General features: G+C 53.0%; 1 protein-coding gene across 1 annotated transcript in view; it reads right to left on the bottom strand.

The window, feature by feature from the left end:
• Positions 1–634: 634 nt before the first annotated feature.
• Positions 635–26,026, bottom strand: part of LOC128901080 (neuronal acetylcholine receptor subunit alpha-7-like) — a gene marked incomplete at its 3' end in the record, with an annotated part of 90,684 nt that continues 65,292 nt past the window's right edge. The window contains exons 8-13 of the mRNA XM_054182861.1: positions 9,014–9,165; positions 8,384–8,648; positions 5,688–5,692; positions 2,885–2,969; positions 973–1,150; positions 635–816 (exon numbers count right to left, since the gene is read on the bottom strand). Coding sequence (XP_054038836.1) covers positions 635–816; positions 973–1,150; positions 2,885–2,969; positions 5,688–5,692; positions 8,384–8,648; positions 9,014–9,165 — 867 coding nt within the window. The remainder of the gene's footprint in view (positions 817–972; positions 1,151–2,884; positions 2,970–5,687; positions 5,693–8,383; positions 8,649–9,013; positions 9,166–26,026) is intronic.

The raw sequence follows: 26,026 nt of genomic DNA, 5'->3' as shown, positions 1-26,026 counted from the left end.
TGGTGGGTGTCCCTGCCCAGGGCAGGGGGGTGGAATGAGATGATCTTTAAGGTCCCTTCCCAGCCAAACCATTCTGTGGTTCTGTGATTCTACATCTATATTTCTCTACGTCACCACCCAGACAACTGCTCGGGGGGCCGTGACCCCTCAACCCTGCAGCTGGGGCAGCCCCGGCCGAGTCAGGTTCCCGCTCTCAGGCTCCTCTTCCCTGGCGCTGGTGGAGCTTCCACCCTGCAGGTCCATGAAGGGCCAAGGGGGGCTCAGGACGAGCCACCCTCATGGGGCACCCGTGGCCACCACTGTCCCTGGGGGCAGTGAGTCCACAGGGCCATCAGGCAGCATTGCCCAGGACCAGCACACTCATGAGGAAGACCATGAGGAAGAAGACCCACATGAAGAAGCGGTCCATCACCTTGGCCACCTTCTTCCACTCGCCGGTCCGGTACTGGGAGGCTTGGTGATGCCGGCAGCAGCCGGTGACGTAGCCCACGTTCCTCAGCAGGCCATCGTGGTGGCACAGGCAGCAGTCCCGGGGACAGCCCCCTGCCTCGGCACCCACCTCCCCCTCCATGGGGCTCTCCCCCGGCCCCCCAGTGTCCTCCCTGCCCGCCCGCCTGCCTGGCACCCGCTGGGGGCTCTTGCAGCACTCGCCCACCTCGTAGACACAGCAGAGCCAGGCCATGTGGTGGAGGATGAGCCACCTGGCCCAGGGGGGCACGGGCCGGGGCCCCGGGCCGCAGTGGTGGACGTTCATGATGAAGATGGTCAGCGCGGTGGAGGCCGTGATCATGGTCATGGTGGCGATGTAGTACTTCCCTGCGTGGGTAATGGGTGGTGATGCCGCAGCGGGGTGGGGAGAGACCTGTGCCCACCTCCCCCCATCGAAACCCCCCCTGGCATGGGGGGGTGCCCACCACCCCGGTGCAGACGCCCTGGTCCCATGGGAGGGTCCTGGGTGCCATCAAGGCTCACCGATGAGCGGGACGCTCTCCGAGGGCTGCATGCTCTCCGCCACCAGCAGCTGGAAGACGGTGAGGGCCAGCAGCACTGTCACCCCCAGTGAGACCTTCTCCCCAGAGTCGGCCGGCAGGTAGAAGCCAAGGGGTGCCAGGAAGGAGACCATGATGCAGGGCAGGAGCAGGCTGAAGATGTGAACATAGTGACCAAGGATGAGGAAAAGGCTGAGGTACTTAATGCAGTCTTTGCCTCAGTCTTCAGCAGTAGGACCAGTTGTTCCCTGAGTACCCAGACCCCTGAGCTAGAAGACAGGGATGGGGAGCAGAATGAAGCCCCTGTAATCCAAAGGGAAACGGTGAGGGACCTGCTTCAGCACCTGGAGCTGCACAAATCTATGGGGCCGGATGGGATCCACCCAAGGGTATTGAAAGAGCTGGCGGAAGTGCTCGCCAGGCCACTTTGCATCATTTATGAGCAGTCCTGGACAACCGGGGAGGTCCCAGCTGACTGGAGGTTAGCAAATGTGACACCCATCCACAAGAAGGGTCGGAAGGAGGATCCGGGGAACTACAGGCCAGTCAGTCTGACCTCGGTGCCTGGGAAGGTCATGGAACAGATCCTCCTCAGTGCCATTACACGGCACATGCAGGAGAACAGGGTGATCAGGCCCAGTCAGCATGGGTTTGTGAAGGGCAGGTCATGCCTATCAAACCTAATATCCTTCTACGATAAGGTGACCCACTTAGTGGATGAGGGAAAAGCTGTGGATGTTATCTACTTGGATTTTTGCAAAGCTTTTGACACCGTTTCCCACAGCATTCTCCTGGAGAAACTGGCTGCTCATGGCCTGGACAGGTGTACTCTTCGCTGGTTAAAAAACTGGCTGGATGGCCGTGCCCAGAGAGTGGTGGTAAATGGAGTTAAATCCAGTTGGTGTCCGGTCACAAGTGGTGTCCCCCAGGGCTCGGTGCTGGGGCCGGTTCTCTTTAATATCTTTATCAATGATCTGGATGAGGGGATCGAATGCACCCTCCGTAAGTTTGCAGATGACACTAAGCTGGGCGGGCGTGTTGATCTGCTTGAGGGGAGGTTGGCTCTGCAGAGGGATGTGGACAGGCTGGACCGATGGGCTGAGACCAATGGTATGAGGTTCAACAAGGCCAAGTGCCGGGTCCTGCACTTGGGTCACAACAACCCCATGCAGCGCTACAGGATTGGGGCGGAGTGGCTCGAAAGCAGCCCGTCAAAAAAGGACCTGGGGGTGTTGGTTGACAGCCGGTTGAATAGGAGCCAGCAGTGTGCCCAGGTGGCCAAGAAGGCCAACAGCATCCTAGCCTGTATCAGGAATAGCGTGGTGAGCCGGACTAGGGAAGTGATCACCCCCCTGTACTCGGCACTGGTGAGGCCCCACCTCGAGTACTGCGTTCAGTTTTGGGCCCCTCGCTACAAGAGGGACATTGAGGTGTTGGAGCGTGTCCAGAGAAGGGCTACAAAGCTGGTGAGGGGTCTGGAGGACAAACCTTATGAAGAACGACTGAGGGAGCTGGGGTTGTTTAGCCTGGAGAAGAGGAGGCTGAGGGGAGACCTTCTCGCTCTCTGCAACTCCCTGAAAGGAGGTTGGAGAGAGATGGGGGCTGACCTCTTCTCCCTGGTGACAAGTGATAGGATGAGAGGAAACGGGTTCAAGTTATGTCAGGGGAGGTTTAGATTGGATATTAGGAAACATTTTTTCACTGAAAGGGTTATTAAACATTGGAATAGGCTGCCCAGGGAGGTGGTGGATTCACCATCCCAGGAGGTGTTTAAAAAAAAGGGTAGATGGGGCACTTAGGGACATGTTTAGAAGTGGCTTTTGTCAGGGTAGGTTAAAGGTTGGACTTGATGATCTTAAAGGTCCCTTCCAACCTCAGCGATTCTATGATTCTATGTAGAAGGAGGCGCGGCGGCAGAGGAGCAGCGTGTAGGTGACATCAGGGTAGGGCTCGGAGCAGCAGCCGTAGGTGATGACGTTCCTCGTGGCCGGTGTTATAGATTGTGGCCCAATAATTGACAGGAACCAGTCCAATTAATCAAATTAGTTTATTAAGCAAGCGGCAGCAAGCAAAACAGCGCTGGGCGGCCGGGGAGTCTTTGCTCCGCCAACGGCGCACAGCCACTTCCCGAAAGTAGTTGATTATATACTCTTCTGGTTCCCGTATATGTGTCAATCCTGGTATATTCTGTGTCTGAGCGACGTGTTGCTAGGGGGTCGGTCTTGTCCCGCCTCCTGATGGTGGTGGGGCTGAAGGCTCCTCATCTTTATCAGTGTCCTTGGGGAGACTCTTTTCAGCTTATCTCACAACTTAGCTCTTCCCTTTGAAGTGTTAAAACACACCAGATGCCTGTGATTTAGGCCTTGAGGTGTCAAAGTGCCCCAGACAGCACACCAGATGCCTGTGATTTAGGCCTTGAGGTGTCAAAGTGCACCAGATAGCACGCTGGATGCCTGCGATTTAAGTATGTGAAGAGTCGAAACAGTGTAAGTTTTCACCAGCCTTTAAGAAAGCCTGATTTGATTAACAAACATGATTCTATTTATTACAATCCCCCCCCCCCTTTTTTTTTTTTTTTTTATTTACCATTTTGTTCATCAAATCTTTGGAGTTCAGCGTGACTTAAAGCTAATGTTTCTTCTATTGCTGGTTCCTGATCTAATGACTCGTATTTAGCCCTGAGAAGCATTAAATGGGCAGCTTCCAGTCTGCCCTTTACAATTTCAATTACTCTGTTCAATATACAAGGGCCAAATGTTAATCCCAAAATTAATAGTAGCATAGGTCCCGCAATGGTAGACAATAGCGTAGTCATCCATGGGGAATAATTGAACCAGGATTCATACCAACTTTGCTGTGCTTCTCTTTCTTTCTTTCTTTTTTCTAATCCTTCTCGTAGTTTTGTCATGGTGTCTCTAACTACTCCAGTGTGATCTGCATATACGCAGCATTCCTCATCCAGAGCAACACACAACCCCCCTTGCTGTGCAAACAATAAGACACCTACAAGATTTAGTAAAATTAAAATTAGAGTGTGGCGAGAAGGGTGGAAACCCGGCCGGCTAATAAGTTTAGTTTGAACACTCACTCCAATTACCCAGTCCTTTTCAGTGCTATCACTCCTCCCGGGGCATTTCGTGCGATTCCCTTGGTTAACACTGAGGCAGTCCTCCCAGTGTCTTTGTACAGTCCCACTCTTTGGGTTCTGTTCTCCACAGCTTTGTACTCCTCTGCCTCGCTCGTCAACTCGGTTGCTTTGAGCCACGAGGGGTATCATCTTCTCGGCAGCAGGGGTAGTCTTCAGGGACTGCATCGATTCTAAAATCCTTCCAACACTCATAACATGGGAATTCGTCTGATTCCTTTCCACAAGTTATACAGTCCTCCCGAGTTCTTTTAGTCTGGATCACCATTAATGCCGCTCTTTTTGCTTCTTGATCAGCAAGATTGTTTCCTCTGACTAATGGGCTTAATCCTTTTTGGTGTCCTTTTAAATGTACTACGGCTATTCCCGCTGGTCCTCGTAATGCTTGTAAGACCTGGATTATTAATTCCTGGTGTATTAATCCTTTTCCTTGAGAATTTATTAAACCCCTTTCTTCCCAAATTTTTCCAAAAGTATGCACTACGCCAAAGGCATATTTTGAATCCGTATATATGGTTCCAATTTTACCTTTTAAAAGTTGCAAGGCTCTTAATACAGCATATAGTTCACAAGCCTGTGCAGACCAACTAGGACTCAGAGGTCCTGATTCTATTACACTAAATGTTTTCCCATCAATGATTGCAAATGCTGATTTTCTCTTTCCTTCAACTACCCGGGATGATCCATCTACAAATAGCTTTTCTCCTTCTCCAAGTTCTTCCTCATCTAAATCTGGTCTGATTTTTGTTTGCTCCTCAATGTTGTAAAGACAATCATGATTTATTTTGTCACTCGGCTCCCCATACAAAAACTGTGCTGGATTCTGCACGCTTGTTACCTCGAGTTCCAGTTTGGGAGAGGAAATTAGGATGCCTTTATATTTTAGGAGCCGGGGCATCTGTTATCCATTTGTCAGCTTTTTGTTGCAAAATTCCCCTGATGTTGTGAGGTGATAATACCCTCAATTCTCCTCCAAAGGTAATTTTATGGGCTTCCTCTACCAAAAGGGCTGCGGCTACTACCACTTGAAGGCAGGTAGGCCAACCCCTACTTACAGGGTCCAGGAGTTTAGATAAGTATCCCACAGGTTTCTTTCTTCCTGCCCATTCTTGTGCTAATACCCCAAATGCGGTCCCTTCATCAACATTGATAAATAGATAAAATGGTTTCTTTACATCTGGCAGGCTCAAAACTGGGGCATTTACTAAATCAGTTTTTAGTGTTTCTAATTGTTTATCATCATCCTCCGACCATTTCAATAATCCATCCTTAGTTAATTTGGTATAGAGGAACTTCACCTTTTTGCTATAGTTCTCAATCCATTGCCTGCAATAGCCAAAGAGACCTAATAATTGCCTAACCTGTCTTTTAGTTCTAGGAGCCGGTAATGACAATATGCCATTCACCCTTTCGGGGTCTAATTTCTTAGTTCCCTTGCTTAGTCTGTGTCCCAGATATTTTACTTCTTTCTCAACAAATTGTAGTTTTGATTTTGATACCTTCAATCCTTGTAAACTCAAAAAATTTAGTAACTTAATACTTTCCTGCCTCACTTTTTCTTCGCTATCACCAGCTAGGAGCAAATCATCCACAGATTGGACCAGTGTGACTCCTTCACTTAACTCATACCCCTTCAGGATTTGTTCTAAGGCTTGTCCGAACAAGTTCGGAGATTCGGTAAACCCTTGGGGCAATACCGTCCGCCGTAATTGTTTCCGATGGTTATCTGGGTCTTCCCATTCAAAAGCAAAGTAATCTCGGCAATCTTCTTTGAGAGGGCATGCCCAGAATGCATCCTTCAGATCTATTACACTATACCATTGATTATCGGGCCCTATTTGACTCAGGAGGGTGTGTGGATTCGCCACCACCGGGAATCTAGCTATTGTTCTCTGGTTAATTTCTCATAAGTCATGTACTAACCTATATTTTCCATCCGGCTTTTTTTTTTGTTTTTTTTTTTTGTTTTTTTTTTTTTTTTACAGGCAGGATGGGAGTATTAAAAGGAGACATACAGGGTTCTAGCAACCCCTTTTCAAGTAATCTTTGGATCTCAGGTTTCAAACCTAGCCTCCCTTCTCTAGGAAGGGGGTATTGTTTTATTCTGACTGGTATTTCTGGGTTCCTTATTGTTACTGAAAAGGGTTCAATATCTAACTTACCTACTGTTTCCGGGGTGTACCAGACTTCAGGATTTATTTTCTCTTCATCTATTACTCGTAAGGGACACAGTTTAATTTTTTTTAGTGTTTCATTTTTTACTTCTAAGCCAATTCCTAATTCAATCATCAAATCTCGGCCCAATAAATTATAGTCTGCTTCAGGCATGAGTAGCAGGGACCCCACCCCTACCTTAGAATGGGTTTCAAAAAACACATCCTTTATTACGGGTATTCCAAAAGGTTCTCCTTTTGCTCCAATAACCTGTGTAGTCGCCGAGGATATTTTACATCCTTGGGGCAATTTTTGAACGGTAGATCTTTCTGCTCCCGAGTCCACTAGGAACTCAATTTCTTGTTGCTGGGGACCCACTTTTAGTTTTATCAAGGGCTCTCGTGGTTTTTTTTTTTTGTTTTTTTGTTTTTTTTTCCTCGGGTTCCCAGCAAATAGAGCCCCTGACACCCCTAGTCTTTGAACATTTTCTCATCCATCATTCTCTTTCTGCAGTCCTTTTTAACATGCCCTTTTCCTCCACAATAAAAACAAACCACAGTTCCCCATTCTCTCCCTCTTAAAGGTTTTCGGGTCTCCTGTCTTATCTGGCGAGCTTCAAACCCTTTTCCAGGGGTTGACGTCCTTTGCCCTTCTCTGACTGCAGCTACCAACATTCTGGCTTGTTTCTTATGTATTTCCTCCTCCCTGCGGACATACACTTTCTGGGCTTCCCTTAACAATTCTTCCAAACCCCTATCCTGCCAATCCTCCACTTTCTCCAGCTTCTTTCTAATGTCCGTCCATGATTTAGCTACAAATTGGTTTTTTTCCTACCCCCCTGTTTCTTCTCTCTCAAGTGATATAGATTTACTCTAGTCTCTGACCTTATCCACAAGTGTGCATATTCACTCTCCTCCAGGCTAAAGGGTTCCTTAGAATTAACATAAATATGTAAAGCCTGGCATATCCAATCTTCAAAGGACCCAAAACCGGGCCAATACAGGTGGTCACTTCTAATTTGTTTCCCACCCCAAACTTCCATACAATAACGTATCATTTTTGCTTTATCCTTACCCTGCCTAGAAGGGTAATCATCCCAATATTTAATCATTAATCCTAACAAACTGTCTGGCGGTATCTGGGGTAACCTAACCTTAGGCACCGACCCACCCATGGGATCAGAAGGCTTGCTTTTCTTCTGTCCCATCTTCCGGAGTGCCTTCACACACGCACACAATCTTTTCCCCCTGTTCGTGGCCCAGTCCCTCGCGGGAGATGGGAACCGCACTACTAAGGGGTCCGCACTTGCTTCGTCCTCAAGTGGACGTCTCACACAGGCACACTCCAGGATACCCAACCCCAACCGAACGGATCACCGGCCTATACTTACTCACTCCTGAGTCTTCGTTCGGGTCTTCGTGCACAAAGTTTACAGGGTTGCCGGCTTTTATTTGCTTGCTGCCGAATTTCGAGTTCGTCGGTAGAGGTTTTGGGTGTAAAAACCCCCAACGGGGGCCGCTTACTCAGCGGGGCGCCCCCCTGTGAGGTTTACAGCCAAATTCCCTCTATCCGAGTCACGGCACCAAATTTGTTATAGATTGTGGCCCAATAATTGACAGGAACCAGTCCAATTAATCAAATTAGTTTATTAAGCAAGCGGCAGCAAGCAAAACAGCGCTGGGCGGCCGGGGAGTCTTTGCTCCGCCAACGGCGCACAGCCACTTCCCGAAAGTAGTTGATTATATACTCTTCTGGTTCCCGTATATGTGTCAATCCTGGTATATTCTGTGTCTGAGCGACGTGTTGCTAGGGGGTCGGTCTTGTCCCGCCTCCTGATGGTGGTGGGGCTGAAGGCTCCTCATCTTTATCAGTGTCCTTGGGGAGACTCTTTTCAGCTTATCTCACAATTTAGCTCTTCCCTTTGAAGTGTTAAAACACACCAGATGCCTGTGATTTAGGCCTTGAGGTATCAAAGTGCACCAGATAGCATGCTGGATGCCTGCGATTTAAGTATGTGAAGAGTCGAAACAGTGTAAGTTTTCACCAGCCTTTAAGAAAGCCTGATTTGATTAACAAACATGATTCTATTTATTACAGCCGGCATGCCCAGCGCCTCCCACTCCACGTTCTCCACGAAGTCCGTCAGGTCCCCGGTGTCCAGCCGGTTGTGGAGGTCGATCTGGTTCCCGTTGTAGGTCCCGGAGCCGAAGGTGAGGCGGCACCGCTGCCCATCGAAGGGCAAGTAGGAGACATCCACCTTGCAGGAGCTCTTGGTGATGGCGGGTGAGTCCCACGTGATGTGCCCGTCGGAGCGCAGCACCACGTTGGTCTCCACCGAGCCGCCAAAGCCGTCGTCGGTGCTGGGGGAGGGATCGCTGTGGGGCCAGGATGGCCCCGAGCCCCACGTGGGGCAAGGGTCTGCGGGGCCGGGGCCGAGCACTGGTCCCCAACCCCGTGTCCCCTCCCCACGTCACCCCCAGGAAGAGGGGGCTCGCTGCCCCTGGTCACCCCCGTGGTGGCACATCCCAGCTGCCAGGTGGGTGGCACACCAGGCTGATGCCAGCACCTCCTGCCGCCGCCTTCTCACCCAGTCGAGGTGACCGTCTCCCCACATCCCCCACACCAGGACCCCCCCTGCTCCCCGTTGGCAACACCCCCAGCCCCAGCCTCAGCCCCCCCAGCTCCGGGAGCAGCCGGGGGGTGGGGGAGGGCGAGCAGCACCCACTCGTTGTAGAGGATGATGATGTGCGGCCGCCAGACGTAGCTGCTGGGGATGCGGATGCTGTCGATGCCGCCGTAAGCGTCCTTGTCCCAGGCGAGGTGGGCGTCCAGCCAGGCCTGACGGACCCACAGGTAGGAGGTGAGGACCTGGTTCACCTTGTCCTGCCGAGGGCAGAGGGTGGGGGAGGGGGACAGGGACAGACCTCGCTGCCCCCGTGTGGAATAAATGCTACATTGGCTAAAAACACAAAAGTACAGCATTGTTCACACAGGAAGGAAAAGTAGAAAATCAAGAGGCTTCTGAGGGAGAAAACAGCCGCAGCTGGCATGAAGAATACAACACCTGTGGTTCCCTGATAAGCTACATGAGGTACGGGACGGGATGCAATTATTCCGTGGCTTTACCTTAGGATGTATAGCGGATACGGGAATGGGATGATACCAGGAAACAGATAAGCTGCCAATTAGCTGCCCGCTCCATACTCGGAGCCAACATTTTGCCAAATTTTGATGAAATGCTGTCCTTTGTGCGAACTTTGCTCGTTAGAATGTCATTATAATACCAAAACACACCTCCACCCCGAAGGCTACCCGCCTCCAAGGTGCGACCGCTCCTTCTTGAGCCTGCGCCCTGAGCTTCTCGTAAACTAGACCTTTAATTGTGAAGCGAGAAAAATTTCCACCACTCATGATAAAAGTATGTATGACTAAAGTCACTCAAACTCCACCTCGAAGATAACAAATAGTAGAAAAATAGCCCGAGAGAGGGGGGATACCCAGGGAAGACACCATCGCAAAGAATTCCATCACTGACTTCTGGGAGCAGGCAACGGGCTGAGCCTCTCTTCCCCCCCACAGGGACGCCTTTGGGTAAGACTTAGATTATACCGAGGGCTTCCTCGGGAAACTTAGAAATTTCTCTAGAGACTCTCTTTTCTACATGTATAGCCAGGCTGTATCTTTAGAACTTTGTCCCGCGTTTTGTAGATGTAACAATACTTTCATTTGCACGTGCTTTGCAGACAGTGTATTTATCACCGGCTGCCCTAAGAACCTATCTATCTGTTGCTTAAATAAACTGCACTTTTTGAAGTAGCTTGTCCTTTTGGTTTCTCACTGAACGCGACCAAAGACTCGAGAGTGGCCGTGCTAGTTCATGAGCACGACTGGACTGAAGGTGCAGTCCAGTAGTAGTGTATCCATCCATCCAGCCAGCCAGCCTGTCCAGGGCCCTCTGTAGAGCCTTCCTTCCCTCAAGCCAATCAACACTCCCACCTAGTTTGGTGTCGTCTGCGAACTTACTGAAGGTGCACACAATCCGCTCATCCAGATCATTGATAAAGATTTTAAACAAAACTGGCCCCAAAACTGAGCCCTGAGGGACACCACTGGTGACCGGCCGCCAAGAGGATTTCACCCCACTAACCACAACTCCCTGGGCACGGCCATCCAGCCAGTTTTTAACCCAGCAAAGAGTACACTTGTCTATGCCACGATTCGCCAGCTTCTCCAGGAGAATGCTGTGGGGGACGGTGTCAAAGGCCTTACCAAAGTCCAGAGAGACAACGTCCACAGCCTTCCCCGCATCCAGCAGGCGGCTCACATGGTCATAGAGAGAGATCAGGTTGTTAAGCAGGACCTCCCTTTCCTAAACCCATGCTGGCTGGCCCTGATTCCGTGGCTGCCCTGCACTTGCCGTGAGAGCTCACTCAAGATGATCCTCTCCATGATCTTCCCTGGTACCGACGTCAGGCTCACAGGCCCGTAGTTCCCCGGATCCTCCTTCCAAAGCTTCTTGTAGATGGGCGTCACATTAGTCACCCTCCAGTCATCTGGTACCTGCCCTGTTGACCAGGATTGTTGATAAATGATGGAGAGAGGCGTGGTGAGCTCTCTCGCCAGCTCCCTGAGTACTCTTGGGTGTTGTGGAAGAAGATCAAAGCACAGTACCAGCAAGAACAGGGAGTCCGCATGCGCTCCTGCTAACGAGGACTCTTTTGCTGCCAAGGATTCGTGATAACAAGGACTCTCTTGCTGCCAAGGATAAGTTTAACAATGCTACTAGTACCGCTATTTCTGAGTTGTTGCTGGATGTAGATAGTATTCGATATGCGATGTTGCAAAACAGAACTGCTACTGATTTTTTGCTTTCAGCTCACAGACATGGTTGTCAAGATTTTAAAGGACTGCATTGTATGAATCTAAGTGACCACTCCAAATCCATCCATGCCCAGTTGCAGGAACTGCACCGACCGAACCAGCAACTTGTGGAGACCACTGGGTGAAATCTCTTTGCTGGCTGGACTTGGGGGTGGGGTTGGTTGAAGCAAATTATACTCATTGCCTGTGTGGAAGGAATTTGTCTGTTATGTTTAGTATGCTGTTTGCCGTGTGTAATAAGCATTATACGATCAGTTGTAAATGCCGCTTTGCATCGTACCCTCGTACGAGTTGTAGAATATGTTGCTCTAAAAACTATGTGTGTATCCATGAGAACCCGACCTTCACAGAAGAAGCTAAGACGGGATTACAACAATGTAGTCACGTATCAGACAGCCGCTGTTAGCAAAGCTGGATCATGAGTTTGGTGAGACTCGCTGCATACGCTGGCCACGCGTGCAGCGACTCTGGCCTGTACTTTTCTACTCAGTCCAGTGCAGGAGAGTCTGGTGGGACTTGCTGCGTGCACTGGCCACGCGTGCAGTGACTCTAGCCTGTACTTCTCCACTCAGTCCAGTGCAGGATATAAGGGGGCTGTCTCGGGTCAGAGACGGGGAGAGAGACATGAGCGAGGGGGAGAGAGACATGAGCGCACTTTGAAGATACAGGGGATGCCCTGAAGCACTGTGTCTGCCCCCGCCCCCCCCCCATAAGTTCTATGTTCATTAACCCCAACAGCTCCGAAGGCATTACAGCATGTTGCAAGATAAGATATAGTCTACTACTGCTGCAAGACGCATTGAACACCTTCCTACAAGAATTTCAACTTTATGCCCTGATAGGACAGTGGGATGATGCACTCGCAAAGAGCCTGACTGCACTAGAGTGGGTATTTTTGCCACATACCTTTTCAAAACCAGTAACTACGATGATTGAAATGTTACCGCGATTGTTTTTCCAGGGTCGTTTGTGCTGTCAGCAGCTTTCTGGAATGGATCCAAGCCACATACATGTCCCCACCAAAAAGGATGACCTTGACCCTTGGTTAGCACAAAGTCTTAACCTCCTTAGTACATTATATTGGGCAAATAAATTATTCTTTCCCCTGGCACAGACTATTACAGTCACTTTCACAAATTCCTTTACAGCCGCGCATCCTGCTAGCACCAAAGCCTCTTGATGGCACCTGTTCGGTGTTTGCAGATGGTTCAGGGACACAGTAAAGGCTTTGGACTTATTTCAACAGGAACTGCTAAATGTAGGCAGAATCTCAATGTGTTACTGGTATTGTTCAAAGACTTGAAGGAGCATTTCTAAAACAAGTAGAGAACCAATGGTTATTTAGTCTCTTACTGCAATTACTGTTGCTTTTATGAAAAAGACAGTTTCCTTATTTTATTGTCCAGATACGCTCTCATAGCTGTTTACTTGGCCCGTTAACTGAGGGAAACACAGTTGCGGATTATCACACTGTTGGTAACAACTCCCAACATTATGCAGCAAGCTAAAATGTCGCATGATTTTTTTTCATCAAAATGCGAAGGCATTGAGGAAGCAATTTTCTTTGACACAACAACAAGCACGTGATACTGTGTGAACGTGTGCCGGTTGTCAGCAGCTGGCTCCTCTGCCATCCTTTGCGGGGGTTAACCCGCGAGGGCTTACGCCTGATGAACTTTGGCAATCCGATGTTACGCGCATTATGGAATTTGGACATGTTTCAGTTGATTTGTTTTCTCACTTTGTTGTAGCTACTGCTCATACAGGAGAGAAGGCTTGTGATGTTATTCGACGTTGGTTGCAATGCATCGCAGTCGTGGGAGTACCGAAAACTATAAAAACTGATAATGAACCAGCTTATGTGTCCGCTAAAGTACAGGTCTTTTTTTTTTTACAGATATGAGGTATTAAACATGTCACCAGTATTCCTCATTCCCCGACTGGGCAAGCAATTGTGGAGCGTATGCATCATACTTTAAAAACCATGCTTGCTAAACAAAAAAGGGGGAATCCCGTAGGTATGACACCTCAAGAGTGAGTGTATAAAGCAACTCATGTTTTAAGTTTTCTAAACATGTCTTCTTTGTCATCCACAGCAGTAGAGCGACATTTTGTAAGAAGTGTTGAATGGCCTGAACAACCAAAGGTGTATTATAAGCACCCTAAATCGGGGTGCATGCTAACCACAGATAATACTGCAACAAATAGAAGTTGCGAGCAAGACAATTCTGTAATGATTTGTACTTCTCATCCGTCTCTTTGCTTCGGCTCAAAATGCAAGTATACAAGAATGTAATCAATCTTATTGTGTAAAGTTAACGTGAGTAAGGTATAAAACAGCAGTAATATGGATAGGGAATCGGCAAAACGCATTAAAAACACGTCTTTCTCTGTATTGTGATTGGGAGTACAACTCTCGAAGACTTTGTGTTACATCTCTCCCCTGGAATACGTTGCTACATGGCTGAGAAATGGTTAAACACCATCTCCAAGGTGCTTTTGACGTGTCGTTGCAAGAAAATATTCGTCCTTCAAATGACCAGCTAAAAGCTCAAATACTAAACATTCAAGACTTAATGAACCGCAATGTATTTGAAATATTACAAAAGGATTTCTCGTGGGTAAATCCAAAGAAATTGGCTTTCTGGGCTAAGTTTAGGAATCTGGGTATTTATTGCCTTAGCAGGGTTCTTCTTGATTCTGTTTTTAATTGTGTTTAGTATGATATATAACCTGCTAAGAGCGTCACAACGAGTAGAAGCACGAGTCATGGCCACCTTGTTAATAAATGGTCTGGTGTTAAACAAAAAAGGGGGAGATGGGGCAGATCTACGAGCAGAGGCCTGCGTACGGCCAAAGACACAGTGAGCAGAGCACACAGTAAACACAGAGCCAAGAGAACAGTTCGTACCTTCACTCCATCCTGTGACGACCATATAACGTTCCCGAATCTCGGACAAAGAATAGGGCTAAGTATTCTTCCTTCGCTGGGAACAGCCATGGCATTGAATATGTTGAATAAGATAGGGTGTTGGGCAAGTAAACAGATAAACCTTACAACTGAAATCATATCTAGCTTGCTCACTGATGTTGATAGCATTCGGCATGCTACGTTGCAAAATCGAGCGGCTATTGATTTTTTGCTGTTAGCTCAGGGTCATGGATGTGAAGATTTTGAAGGTATGTGTTGCATGAACCTTTCCAACCACTCATCATCCATTCATAAGCAGTTGCGGGATCTGAAGGATAACATGTCCAAATTAAAAGTGGTCAAAAAGGTTTCGATGATTGGTTAAGCTCATGGGGTATAACGGGATGGTTATCAGATTTACTAAAGCAAGGGCTCATGCTATTGTTGGTTATATTACTATTGGTTATGGTAGCCTCGTGTGTTCTCCGCAAAGTGACTGACATGATAGAAAATGCCATGCATAAGGTCTGGCTGGCTCAAGAAGAAAAAGGGGGGATTGTAGGAATGTGTCTGAGAGAAAATGGTCACGTGAGCCAGCCTCCCTACTATGAGAGATTAGAGCAAGAGCAAAACAGGTGGTAGAAGATGGAATCAGTACATGGCAAAAACGGGAACTGAGAAGGCAGAAAACATGTTGTGCTAATGACTAAGCAATTTACTATGCGAATTCTTGTAACCAATCTGCTGTGTGAACGAACTGCATGGACAGCGCGTGGACAGCGTAACTAGCTAATCAGAAATAAGCGAGTCGCGTGTACGGCGACAACACAGGGTATAAAAGGTGATGATCTGTGCTTAATAAACGGCTTCTGTTGGTTCACATTGGATCGTCTGGAGGCCAGTTATTTCTCCTCACCTAGCCAGCCTCGGAGCAGATCTCTGGGCGGTAGTCTTAAATAGTCGTTTAGCCCTAAACAAGACCTGCAACGTATTCAGGAGACATAACACTAGGAACATGCTGGTTTGAGCATCCCAAGGATATTCAAAATTCTCAAAAGCTGTCATGCCTGACCCGAAGGAGAAAAGCCGTTTCCATCAGAGGTGACACGGTAAGGGAATGACTGAGACAAAGAGGCTCCAGCAAAGGCTTGTAGAACATCTCTTATCACACAGACAAAAGGACAAACTGATTCCTACTGGATTAGCGTCTGGAAGGGTAGTCATACATTTAACCAGGGCTAATGACATTAAGCAATTTTTTTGTTACCAAAAAGGAAAGAAATCAACCAGTCAGATAATCCCTTTAGGTGTAGCATAAAGAGAAGCAAACAGCGGCAGGACATGCGGCAAGAATTTTAGGCGCCTCGCACAGACTGTAAACCCTGGAGTACCCAACCAACAGGAAAGAGGGGAGGGAAAAATTGGGCCGGGATTAGGAAATAAAAAGGTGTGGTGTTTCAAGAACGGAAAGTGTGCCTACTTGCTAGGTCACCCGCTCTTGCAAGAGCGTGAATAAAAATGTGCTTCCCAGAGGATTCTGCCTGAGCCTATTTCATTCGGACCGGAACTTATTTCTCCCACCATTCTGTGTGTCCAGAGAAGGGCAAGGGAGCTGCTGAGGGCTCTGGAGCACAGGCCACGGCGCCGGGCCCTCAGCCGCCCCACAGCCGGGCGCAGCCCCGCCGCAGGCCCCGGCCCCGGCACCGGCCCGGCCCACAGCGGCGGCTGATGGCGGCGCTCGGGGGTTCCCTCACAGGACGCCGCGGTGTTCCCCCCCTCCGATTATTAACCGCTCCTAATTTTTCAGACAGGCAGAGATGATCTGTTACCGAGCATCCCAAGGGAGATCAAGAGAGACTTCTGGGCCTTGGGATGACTAGGAAAGGGCTCAGGAGCGCAAGTCGTGTTCTCCTCTGTCGTTGCAGGCCCAGGGAAGGATGAGGAAAGCAACAGGAAGAGCCAGCAGATCAATACCTGGCTGCGAGCCTGGTGTCAGTGGCAGGACTTTGGGGTTTTTGATCACAGCATGGTTTGACAGGACAGCAGGCCTGTTGGAGACAGATGGGATACACCTGCCTCAAAAGGGGAAAAGGATCCTTGCACAGGAGTTGGCAGGGCTCATCAAAGGGGCTTTCAAGTAGATTTGAAGGGGGAAAGGGATGAATCCGGCAGCAGAGACACAAGGGTCGTTGATGGGTTAGAAGCTACAGCTGCGCCTGGGAATGGTCAGGTAGGAGTGAAGCCTTCTTCCAGCAAAAAGGTGTCAGGACCAGTAGGCCAGCTGAAGTGCTTCCACACCAATGCCTGCAGCATGGGCAAGAAAGAGGAGGAGCTGGAAGCCATTGTGCAGCAGGACAGCTATGACATAGTCGCTGTCACGGAAACGTGGTGGGCTGACTCGCACGACTGGAGTGCTGCATTAGATGGCTACAAACCCTTCAGAAGGGACAGGCAAGGAAGGAGAGGAGGTGGGGTGGCCCTGTATGTTGGGGAGTGTTGTGAACATCGAGACCTTAATGATGGTAAACACTGGGGTTGAGTGTTTCTGGGTAAGAATGAGGGGGAGGGCCAACAAGGCTGATATGATGGTCTGTTATAGACTGCCCAACCAGGACAGAGAGGCAGGTGAAATATTCTGTAAGCAGGTGGGAGAAATCTCACGATTGCTGGCCCTTGCCCTGGTGGGAGACTTCAACCTACCAGATATCAGCTGGGAACACCATACAGCTGAGAGGGAAGAGTCTTGGAGGTTTCTGGGGTGTGTGGGGATAAATTCCTGACACAGCTGGTGGGGGAACGCACTAGGGAAGGAGCCCTGCTGGACCTGCTGTTTGTGAACAGAGAAGGACTTGTGGGGGATGTGATGTTGGAGGCCGTCTTGGGCACAGTGACCATGAAATGACAGAGTTTTTGATTCTTAGGGAAGCAAGGAAGGGTGCCAGCAGAACTGCCACCATGGGCTTCTGGAGGGGGGACTTTGGTCTTTTCAGGAGCCTGCTGGAGAGAGTCTTCCTCTAGGTTTGGCTCAACACCCAGAGGAGAAGTGAAAAACTGTCTTCTCAATGGAAGACGACAGCGAAGCTGAGCAGAATCGCTGGGCTCACCTACCTGATGTCTGTCTGAGACGTGTCTTCCATTGGTCAGACGACAGGGACAGATGTAACGCTGCCTTGCTCTGTAAAAATGGAATTGGGCCCTGCACTCGGGATCCCTCCCTCCTCCACAAAAGATGAAACTGGAATTTGGACTACTGGGGGAAGCCCCGTCTTACCAAGAAAATACTCAATGGCTTTGGCTAGGCGGTTTTGTGATAAAACACATGGACGCGTGTGCGACGAGCGAGGGAAACAGGCAGTCGACTCAATATGAGTGATAAAGCAAGCTTCAGCTTTATTGCAGCTTCATCAGACTTTTATACTCTTATACTTAGATATGCCTATTTGTCTTACAACTATTGGCTGTGCGCTAAAGATTACATTATTCATACTCCTCCTACATGCAGTTTCTTGGGTCCAGGTTTGTTCCTGTTCTCTCACAGTCTACTTTCTCAAAGTTGTTTATCTGACTTAAGGAAGGTCAGCACGGCCTTCAGCATCTTTCTTATCAGCGTGACTCGGAATTCTCCATGCAGGCAGGCATAGCTTACTTCTGACAATCCTGCATGGCGCCGTGTCCGTTCTCATATAGCCATTCCTCAACACGGGTGACAATTTTTAACCAGATTGAGAAAAGGTGGACAGTCCCCGGAAGACATATGGCAGTAAAGGGGATTGTGAGTTCTTGGCCCACAGGTTGGAAGTTTTCCGGTGCAAAACCCAAGCAGGAGGCTGGAGGGCAACCGTGGTCATACTTCCCATTCCAAAGGCTGCAGATGGGTTATGCTGACGTGCCTCCTGTGGAAGGTGTTAAGCACCCGCTGGTAATCATGGATCAACCCTCAGGAGGAGTAGAAGCTTTTCCTACCAGGAAAGCTGATCCCCCAGGAATGGTCAAAGCACTTTTGTGGGAAATCATTCCCAGATACTGACTGAAATGAAACCAGAGGATCAGACAGGGGTTCTCATTTTTCAGCAGGAATACTAAATAATATCTATAAAAGTTCAGCCTGGAGAAGAGAAGATTGCGGGGAGACCTTGGAGCCCGTTCCAGCCCCTCAGGGGGCTCCAGGAAAGCTGGGGAGGGACTCTGGATGAGGGAGGGGAGCCATGGGACGAGGGGGAAGGGGTATCCACTGCAAGAGGGGAGACTGAGCTGAGATCTGAGGCAGAAATTCTTGGCTGTGAGGGCGGTGAGCCCCTGGCCCAGGTTGCCGAGAGAAGCTGTGGCTGCCCCATCCCTGGAGGGGTTCAAGGCCAGGTTGGCCGGGGCTTGGAGCAAGCTGGGCTGGTGGGAGGTGTCCCTGCCCAGGGCAGGGGGTGGCACTGGGTGGGCTTTAGAGGGCCCTTCCCACCCAAACCATGCCCTGAAGGGGTGGGGCCCTTCTCCTTCTCCTTTTCCCCTTCTCCTTCTCCTTCTCCCTCCCTTCTTGTTATGGTTTGAGAAACCCACCACAATTTCTTGTCCTTTAGACAACTACTCTCTCACCCGATGACCCCTCCCCACCCGGGAAGGGGAATTGGGGAAAAACAAGGAAACAGGAGGGTTGCAATAGAAATCGATTTAATAGGATAAAACTAAAGAATTAACATTAATAATGCTAAAGAAGCAGTGTCGATCCCGATATCAATATAAAATACCCAAGGACTACACCCAGCCCATTCCATCAGCAGGAAGCCGTGCACTCCCAGCAGGGGACAGTCAATGGGGGACACTGCGAGCACTGTGGCTGCGGGAGGAAGGGAAGGGCTCAGGGCTCCGAGACCGCGGCAAGGAGTTCTCTGGACCACCGCCATCAAGGGAGAGTCGAACTACACAGCAGACTTTATAATTTATATTAAATGTGATGTTCGTGCTATGAAATAGTCCTGTTGGCAGCTTGGGGCAAGTGCCCTCCTTCTCTTGCTCTTCCTCATCCCCTGCTGAGTGTCACCAAGGGGGGCCCTGACTGCCCTGTGATGTCACAAAGCGGGGCTCTGACTGCCCCACGATGTCACAAAGGGGGGATGTGCCCCCCTGCCACACTATAAAAGGGGGACGCGGTCCCCACTGGAGCCGTCAGCGGATGCTGGGCACCGCAGTCTGGCATTGTCTGGGCAGACTGCAGCCTCGGCCTCTGACACCCCAGCAGTCTTGCGGGTCCCGTCACTGGGGACCCAGGAGGACACTGGGGAGCCGCATTGCGGTTCTGTGCTGGTGACTCGGAGCACCGCAGCCACACCGGAGTCGGTGCCATGGGGCGCTCTGACGCCGTGTCTCCCCTGGGCCCTCTCATCCTGATCGTGACAGGGCTCAGCATATTCTCATCTGTGCTGCAGAGCAAGCGGCTTCAGGTAGGTGACTGTTGCACCACACTGTGCTGCGGCGTGGGGTGGCGAGGGATGGCATGGGGTGGTGTGGGGGCCTGTGGTGTGGGACTGGGAAGTGCTCCCGTCTCACCCAGCTCCTGGGGACCTTGCAGAAGTGGTGGAAGAAGAACAAGAAGAAGCGTCAGACAAGCAAGACAGGAGCCCGGCCAGAGAAGCAGAGCGGTGAGTGGCCCCAGTATGGAGCACCCTGCAAACGGCCGACACCCCACGGCAGCCCTGAGCCGGGGCTGTGCAGGGGGCTGCCGGCCGCTCAATCTGTCTCCTCCCGCTGCAGCTTCTCGGGCAGTGGATGGAAGAGTGGAGAAATCCCGGCCCAAGCAGGAGAAGCGGTGAGTGTGGGGGAGACCCCAGATGCTGCCCCAGACCCTCACCCCGTGCCCTGCCCCTGCCTGCGCTGGGCAGCCCTGCCCACCGGCCAAGGAGGGGTGCTGCCCGCGGGTCCCGCTGGGCTCCGGGTTGCAGCGGGGTCTCTTTCTCCTCCTCTGCAGGGCGAGTGCGGAGGCCTTGAACAGGAAGCCCCTCTCCCCACGGGCCCCGCTGGCCACCATGGACTCCATGACAGACGGAGGCTCCTCTTCCTTCAGCTCCCTCTACTCCTTCCCAGAGCCCTGGCCTGGTGCAATGGCGGAGCTGGCAGCGCTCAACCGCTCAAGACCCCGCTGTACCCCCAGGGCTGTGAAGGGGAGGGTGGAGGAGCCAGGGCCAGCCCTCTGCCAGGAGCCCCCACAGGAACTGCCGACAAGGACCAAGCAAGAGCCGGTCCCCAGGGAAAGCAGGGACAGGGCGCAGAGCCCTGTGCACACGCAGCCTTCACCCTGCAGCCCCCCAGCCATGGCCACGGACCAAGGGGAGCTGGTCATGGAGCTCCTCCGCTGTTTCGAGTGCACCCAGGAGATGGCCAGGCAGTGCTGTGAGATGCTGAAGGTGCTGCAGGCCCGTTGGCAAGGGGCAGCGGGAGCCTGTGACCAGAACTTCCCCGGGGAGCCCTTCCATCCCCTGGGCAGGATGGAGGCGCAGCAGCAGCTGGGGTCCACAGTGAAGCCCCGGCACCTGGGAGCGGAGTGGCCGTGGGTGGATGCAAACACGGATAAGGCTGAGGATGGGGACATGGACAAGGAGAAGGACAAGGGACCAGACACAAGTGTGAAGGAGAAGGAAAGGAGCAGCCCTGTGGAGCTCGGCAGGGGGAGCCTGGCGGAAGTGAAGAGAAACAGCAAGATGGGGCCGGGCGAGAACAACTCCATGGGGCCAAGCACCAGCAGCCCCCCAGGCTCAGGCAGGAGCACCCCCATGGATGCGGAAGGGAGGAGGGACAGGGTGCAGAGCCCCGTGAATGTGGTTCTACCGCCCAGCAGCCCCCCAGCCAAGGCCACGGACGACAAGTTGCTCTACTTGGAGCTCTTGGACACTGTCAAGACCTTGGAGGAGGAGAGGCAGCAGCGCGACGAGGTCGTGGACAGGGAGTGTGACCAGGCGTCCCCAGGGCTGTGCCCGCTAGGACGGTGCCTGTGTCACTGCTGCATCCGGCTCTGCCACCGCCTGAAGGACTGGTGGAGACGCTGCTGCCGGCCGCGCCGTGTCTGCTTCAGCAATTTCCCCTAATGGGTGGGAAGTGTGGGGCCGGGAATCCCCTGGGGTGCCCCTCTTGTCAACCAATAAAAAAGTCAGTATTTTCTCTATCCCTGGTGCTGTGGTTCATCCACCCTTCCCGCAGCTGGGGGTGTTACCCCCTCAGTGCCCAACCCCAGTGCGACAGGCTGGCACCCACGAAACTCGGGGGGAGGTGGTGGCTGATACACCCCGATGGGTGTGTTGGCGCCTGACCCCTGTCCCAGTTGAAGTGGCTGCAGGTCCCCCTGGACAGAGGGAGATGGCCAGGAGAAGGACCCAGAGGGAGACGGCCGGGACAGGGACCCCGGCGCAGCTGGGGATGCTGAGGATCGGGCCCTGCTCCTGGCTTAAGGATGCGGAGGAGAAGTGATCCCCCCGTCAGGTGCTGCCCGTGGGCCCTGCTGGGGTCCAGGGCGCAGAGGGGTCTCTTCTCTCTCCTCCTCTGCAGGGCGAGTGCGGAGGCATTGAGCAGGGACAGGGTGCAGAACCCTGTGTACATGAAGCCTTCACCCCAGAGCGCCCCACCCCACCCCACCGCCCCCCAGCCATGGCCTCGGACCAAGGGGAGCTGGTCGTGGGGCTCCTCTGCTCTTTCGAGTCCACCCAGGAGATGGCCAGGCGGTGCTATGAGATGCTGAAGGTGCTGCAGGCCCGTTGGCAAGGGGCAGCGGGGGCCTGTGATTGGAACCTCCCCGGGGAGCCCTTCCATCCCCTGGGCAGGATGGAGGCGCAGCAGCAGCTGGGGGCCACAGTGAAGCCCCAGCACCTGGGAGCGGAGCGGCCGTGGCTGGAGCTCCACAGACCTGATGGCTGCGGGTGTTTAGAGCATCGAGGGGTTGAGTCGTAGTCGGGTTTTCTGCTGCGTTCAGGCTGTTTCAGCCACTTACCAGCCCGATCTCCAGCCGAAACAGGGCTGGTTTTTGGTTTTGGTGCTGAGCTCTCGCTGACGGCCTCATGCAAGAGCATTAACTTGGGTTTGGCTGAGCATCTGCCTGCACCCAAGTGCGGTTCGCTCACACAGCAGGGCTGCACCCCTCACCGTCTCCTACCCGCGCAACAACCTGCACCCGCCCCTGAACGTGGCGGCTTCCTCTTGTGCGGCTCCAACGGCAGCTTCCCCTTCAAATTCCCCCACTCCAACCCGGCGAGAGCCCTGCAGCTGCTGCGGGACCCTGCCAGCCACCCGCGGCACCCAAGTGCTGCCCCACACCCGCCATGGGTGCTATGATGGACCCCAGCACTGACCTGCCCTGCCCTGGGTGGGCTCCACGAGCCCCGCACTCTGTCACCAAAGGCATCGAGGGCCAGACCCCTCCGTCCCTCCTGGGCACCATCCTGGCCCCAGCCAGCACCCGGAGGGGACGGGGTGGGGGCTGCCCCGCTCCCCTGGGACCCTCAGCAGGGCTGCTGGACACTGGAGTGGCGTCTCGGGGGGCTGCAGCAGACCCGGCCCCTGGCCCGGCAGGGTGGCAGGCACCGGTGGGGACACAGGAGGAGCGGAAGGTGTCCATGTGTATATATATATATGGTCCAGAGGAGGCCCCGGAGATGCTGGGAGGGCTGGAGGCCCTCTGCTGTGAGGACAGGCTGAGAGAGTTGGGGGGTTCAGCCTGGAGAAGAGAAGGCTCCACGGAGACCTTGGAGCCCCTTCCAGTCCCTCAAGGGGCTCCAGGAAAGCTGGGGAGGGACTCTGGATGAGGGAGAGGAGCCATGGGATGCGGGGGAAGGGGTTTCCACTGCAAGAGGGGAGATTTTGCTGAGATCTCGGGCAGAAATTCTTGGCTGTGAGGGCGGTGAGCCCCTGGCCCAGGTTGCCCAGAGAAGCTGTGGCTGCCCCATCCCTGGAGGGGTTCAAGGCCAGGTTGGCCGGGGCTTGGAGCAAGCTGGGCTGGTGGGAGGTGTCCCTGCCCAGGGCAGGGGGTGGCACTGGGTGGCCTTTAGAGGTCCCTTCCCACCCAAACCATGCCCTGAAGGGGTGGGGCCCTTCTCCTTCTCCCTCCCTTCTTGTTATGGTTTGAGAAACCCACCACAATTTCTTGTCCTTTAGACAACTACTCTCTCACCCGATGACCCCTCCCCACCCGGGAAGGGGAATTGGGGAAAAACAAGGAAACAGGAGGGTTGCAATAGAAATAGATTTACTAGGATAAAACTAAAGAATTAACATTAATAATGCTAAAGAAGCAGTGTCAATCCCGATATCAATATAAAATACCCAAGGACTACACCCAGCCCATTCCATCAGCAGGAAGCCGTGCACTCCCAGCAGGGGACAGCCAATGGGGGACACTGCGAGCGCTGCGGCTTCGGGAGGAAGGGAAGGGCTCAGGGCTCCGAGACCGCGGCAAGGAGTTCTCTGGACCACCGCCATCAAGGGAGAGTCGAACTACACAGCAAACTTTATAATTTATATTAAATGTGATGTTCGTGCTATGAAATAGTCCTGTTGGCAGCTTGGGGCAAGTACCCTCCTTCTCTTGCTCTTCCTCATCCCTTGCTGAGTGTCGCCAACGGGGGCTTTGACTGCCCCTCGATGTCACAAAGCGGGCACGTAAACCCCGGCCACACTATAAATGGGGGACGCGGTCCCCACTGGAGCTGTCAGCGGATGCTGGGCACCGCAGTCTGGCATTGTCTGGGCAGACTGCAGCCTCAGCCTCTGACACCCCAGCAGTCTTGCGGGTCCCATCACTGGGACCCAGGAGGACACTGGGGAGCCGCATCGCGGTTCTGTGCTGGTGACTCGGAGCACCGCAGCCACACCGGCGTTGGTGCCATGGGGCGCTCTGACGCCGTGTCTCCCTTGGGCCCTCTCCTCCTGATTGTGATGGGGCTCAGCGTATTCTCAGCTGTGCTGCAGAGCAAGCGGCTTCAGGTAGGTGACTGTTGCACCACACTGTGCTGCGGCGTGGGGTGGCGAGGGATGGCATGGGGTGGTGTGGGGTGCCATGGGGGGCTGTGGTGTGGGACTGGGAGGTGCTCCCGTCTCACCCAGCTCCTCGGAACCTTGCAGAAGTGGTTTAAGAAGAAGAAGAAGAAGCGTCGGACAAGGAAGACGAGAGCCCGGCCAGAGAAGCAGAGCGGTGAGTGGCACCAGCACCGAGCACCCTGCAAACGGCCTACACCCCACGGCAGCCCTGAGCCGGGGCTGTGCCGGCAGCTGCTGGCCGCTCACTCTGTCTCCTCCCTCCGCAGCTTCTCAGCCAGTGGATGGAGGAGTGGAGAAATCCCGGCCCAAGCAGGAGAAGCGGCGAGTGTGGGGGAGACCCCAGATGCTGCCCCAGACCCTCACCCCGTGCCCTGCCCCTGCCTGCGCTGGGCAGCCCTGCCCACCGGCCAAGGAGGGGTGCTGCCCGCGGGTCCCGCTGGGCTCTGGGGTGCAGCGGGGTCTCTTTCTCCTCCTCTGCAGGGCGAGTGCGGAGGCCTTGAACAGGAAGCCCCTCTCCCCATGGGCCCCAATGGCCACCATGAACACAATGACAGACAGAGGCTGCTCTTCCTTCAGCTCCCTCTACTCCTTCCCGGAGCCCTGTCCTGGTGCAATGGCGGAGCTGGCAGCACTCGACCGCTCAGGACCGTGCCATCCCCCCAGGGCTGTGAAGGGGAGGGTGGAGGAGCCAGGGCCAGCCCTCTGCCAGGAGCCCCCACTGGAAATGCCTACAAGGACCAAGCAAGAGCCGGTCCCCAGGGAAAGCAGGGACAGGACGCAGAGCCCTATGCACACGCAGCCTTCACCCTGCAGCCCCCCAGCCATGGCCACGGACCAAGGGGAGCTGGTCATGGAGCTCCTCCGCTGTTTCGAGTGCACCCAGGAGATGGCCAGGCAGTGCTGTGAGATGCTGAAGGTGCTGCAGGCCCGTTGGCAAGGGGCAGCGGGAGCCTGTGACCAGAACCTCCCCGGGGAGCCCCTCCATCCCCTGGGCACGATGGCGGCGCAGGAGCAGCTGGGGGCCACAGTGAAGCCCCGGCACCTGGGAGTGGAGTGGCCGTGAGTGGATGCAAACACGGATAAGGCTGAGGATGGGGACATGGACAAGGAGAAGGACAAGGGACCAGACACAAGTGTGAAGGAGAAGGAAAGGAGCAGCCCTGTGGAGCTCGGCAGGGGGAGCCTGGCAGAAGTGAAGAGAAACAGCAAGACGGGGCCGGGCGAGAACAACTCCATGGGGCCAAGCACCAGCAGCCCCCCAGGCTCAGGCAGGAACACCCCCATGGATGCGGAAGGGAGGAGGGACAGGGCGCAGAGCCCCATGACTGTGCTTCCGCCGCCCAGCAGCCCCCTAGCCAAGGCCACGGACGAGAGGGAGCTCTTCTTGGAGCTCTTGGACACTGTCAAGACCTTGGAGGAGGAGAGGCAGCAGCATGGCAAGCCTTTGAATAGGGAGTGTGACCAGGCGTCCCCAGGGCTGTGCCCGCTAGGACGGTGCCTGTGTCACTGCTGCACCCGGCTCTGGCACCGCCTGAAGGACTGGTGGAGACGCTGCTGCCGGCCGCGCCGTGTCTGCTTCAGAAATTTCCCCCAATGGGTGGGAAGTGTGGGGCCAGGAACCCCCTGGGGTGCCCCTCTTCTGAACCAATAAAAAAGTCAGTATTTTCTCTATCCCTGTGAATGTCAGCAGATCAGTTTTGTCCCTTGACAGGAGCAGAGAATCAGTTTTGGGTAACGACAACAGTAGATGCTACAGTAATGCCCACTCTCCCGTGGAGATGGGGGGGCCCTTGAGCATTACACCCCACACAGAGAGATAGACAACTTCTATTACCATTAGAAGATGTCGTACCCTCAGCTCATGCCATGATCTTACTTGACATATTGGAAATTATCCCCGGTACGAGAGTAGATCCAAAGACAATTTCTAGAAAGCTTTGC

This window comes from Rissa tridactyla, chromosome 1 (assembly GCF_028500815.1).
Source record: "Rissa tridactyla isolate bRisTri1 chromosome 1, bRisTri1.patW.cur.20221130, whole genome shotgun sequence".
Classification (NCBI taxonomy): Eukaryota; Metazoa; Chordata; class Aves; order Charadriiformes; family Laridae; genus Rissa; species Rissa tridactyla.
The sequence above is the reverse complement of the archived record's forward strand: the minus strand, read 5'-3'. Positions and strand labels throughout refer to the sequence as shown.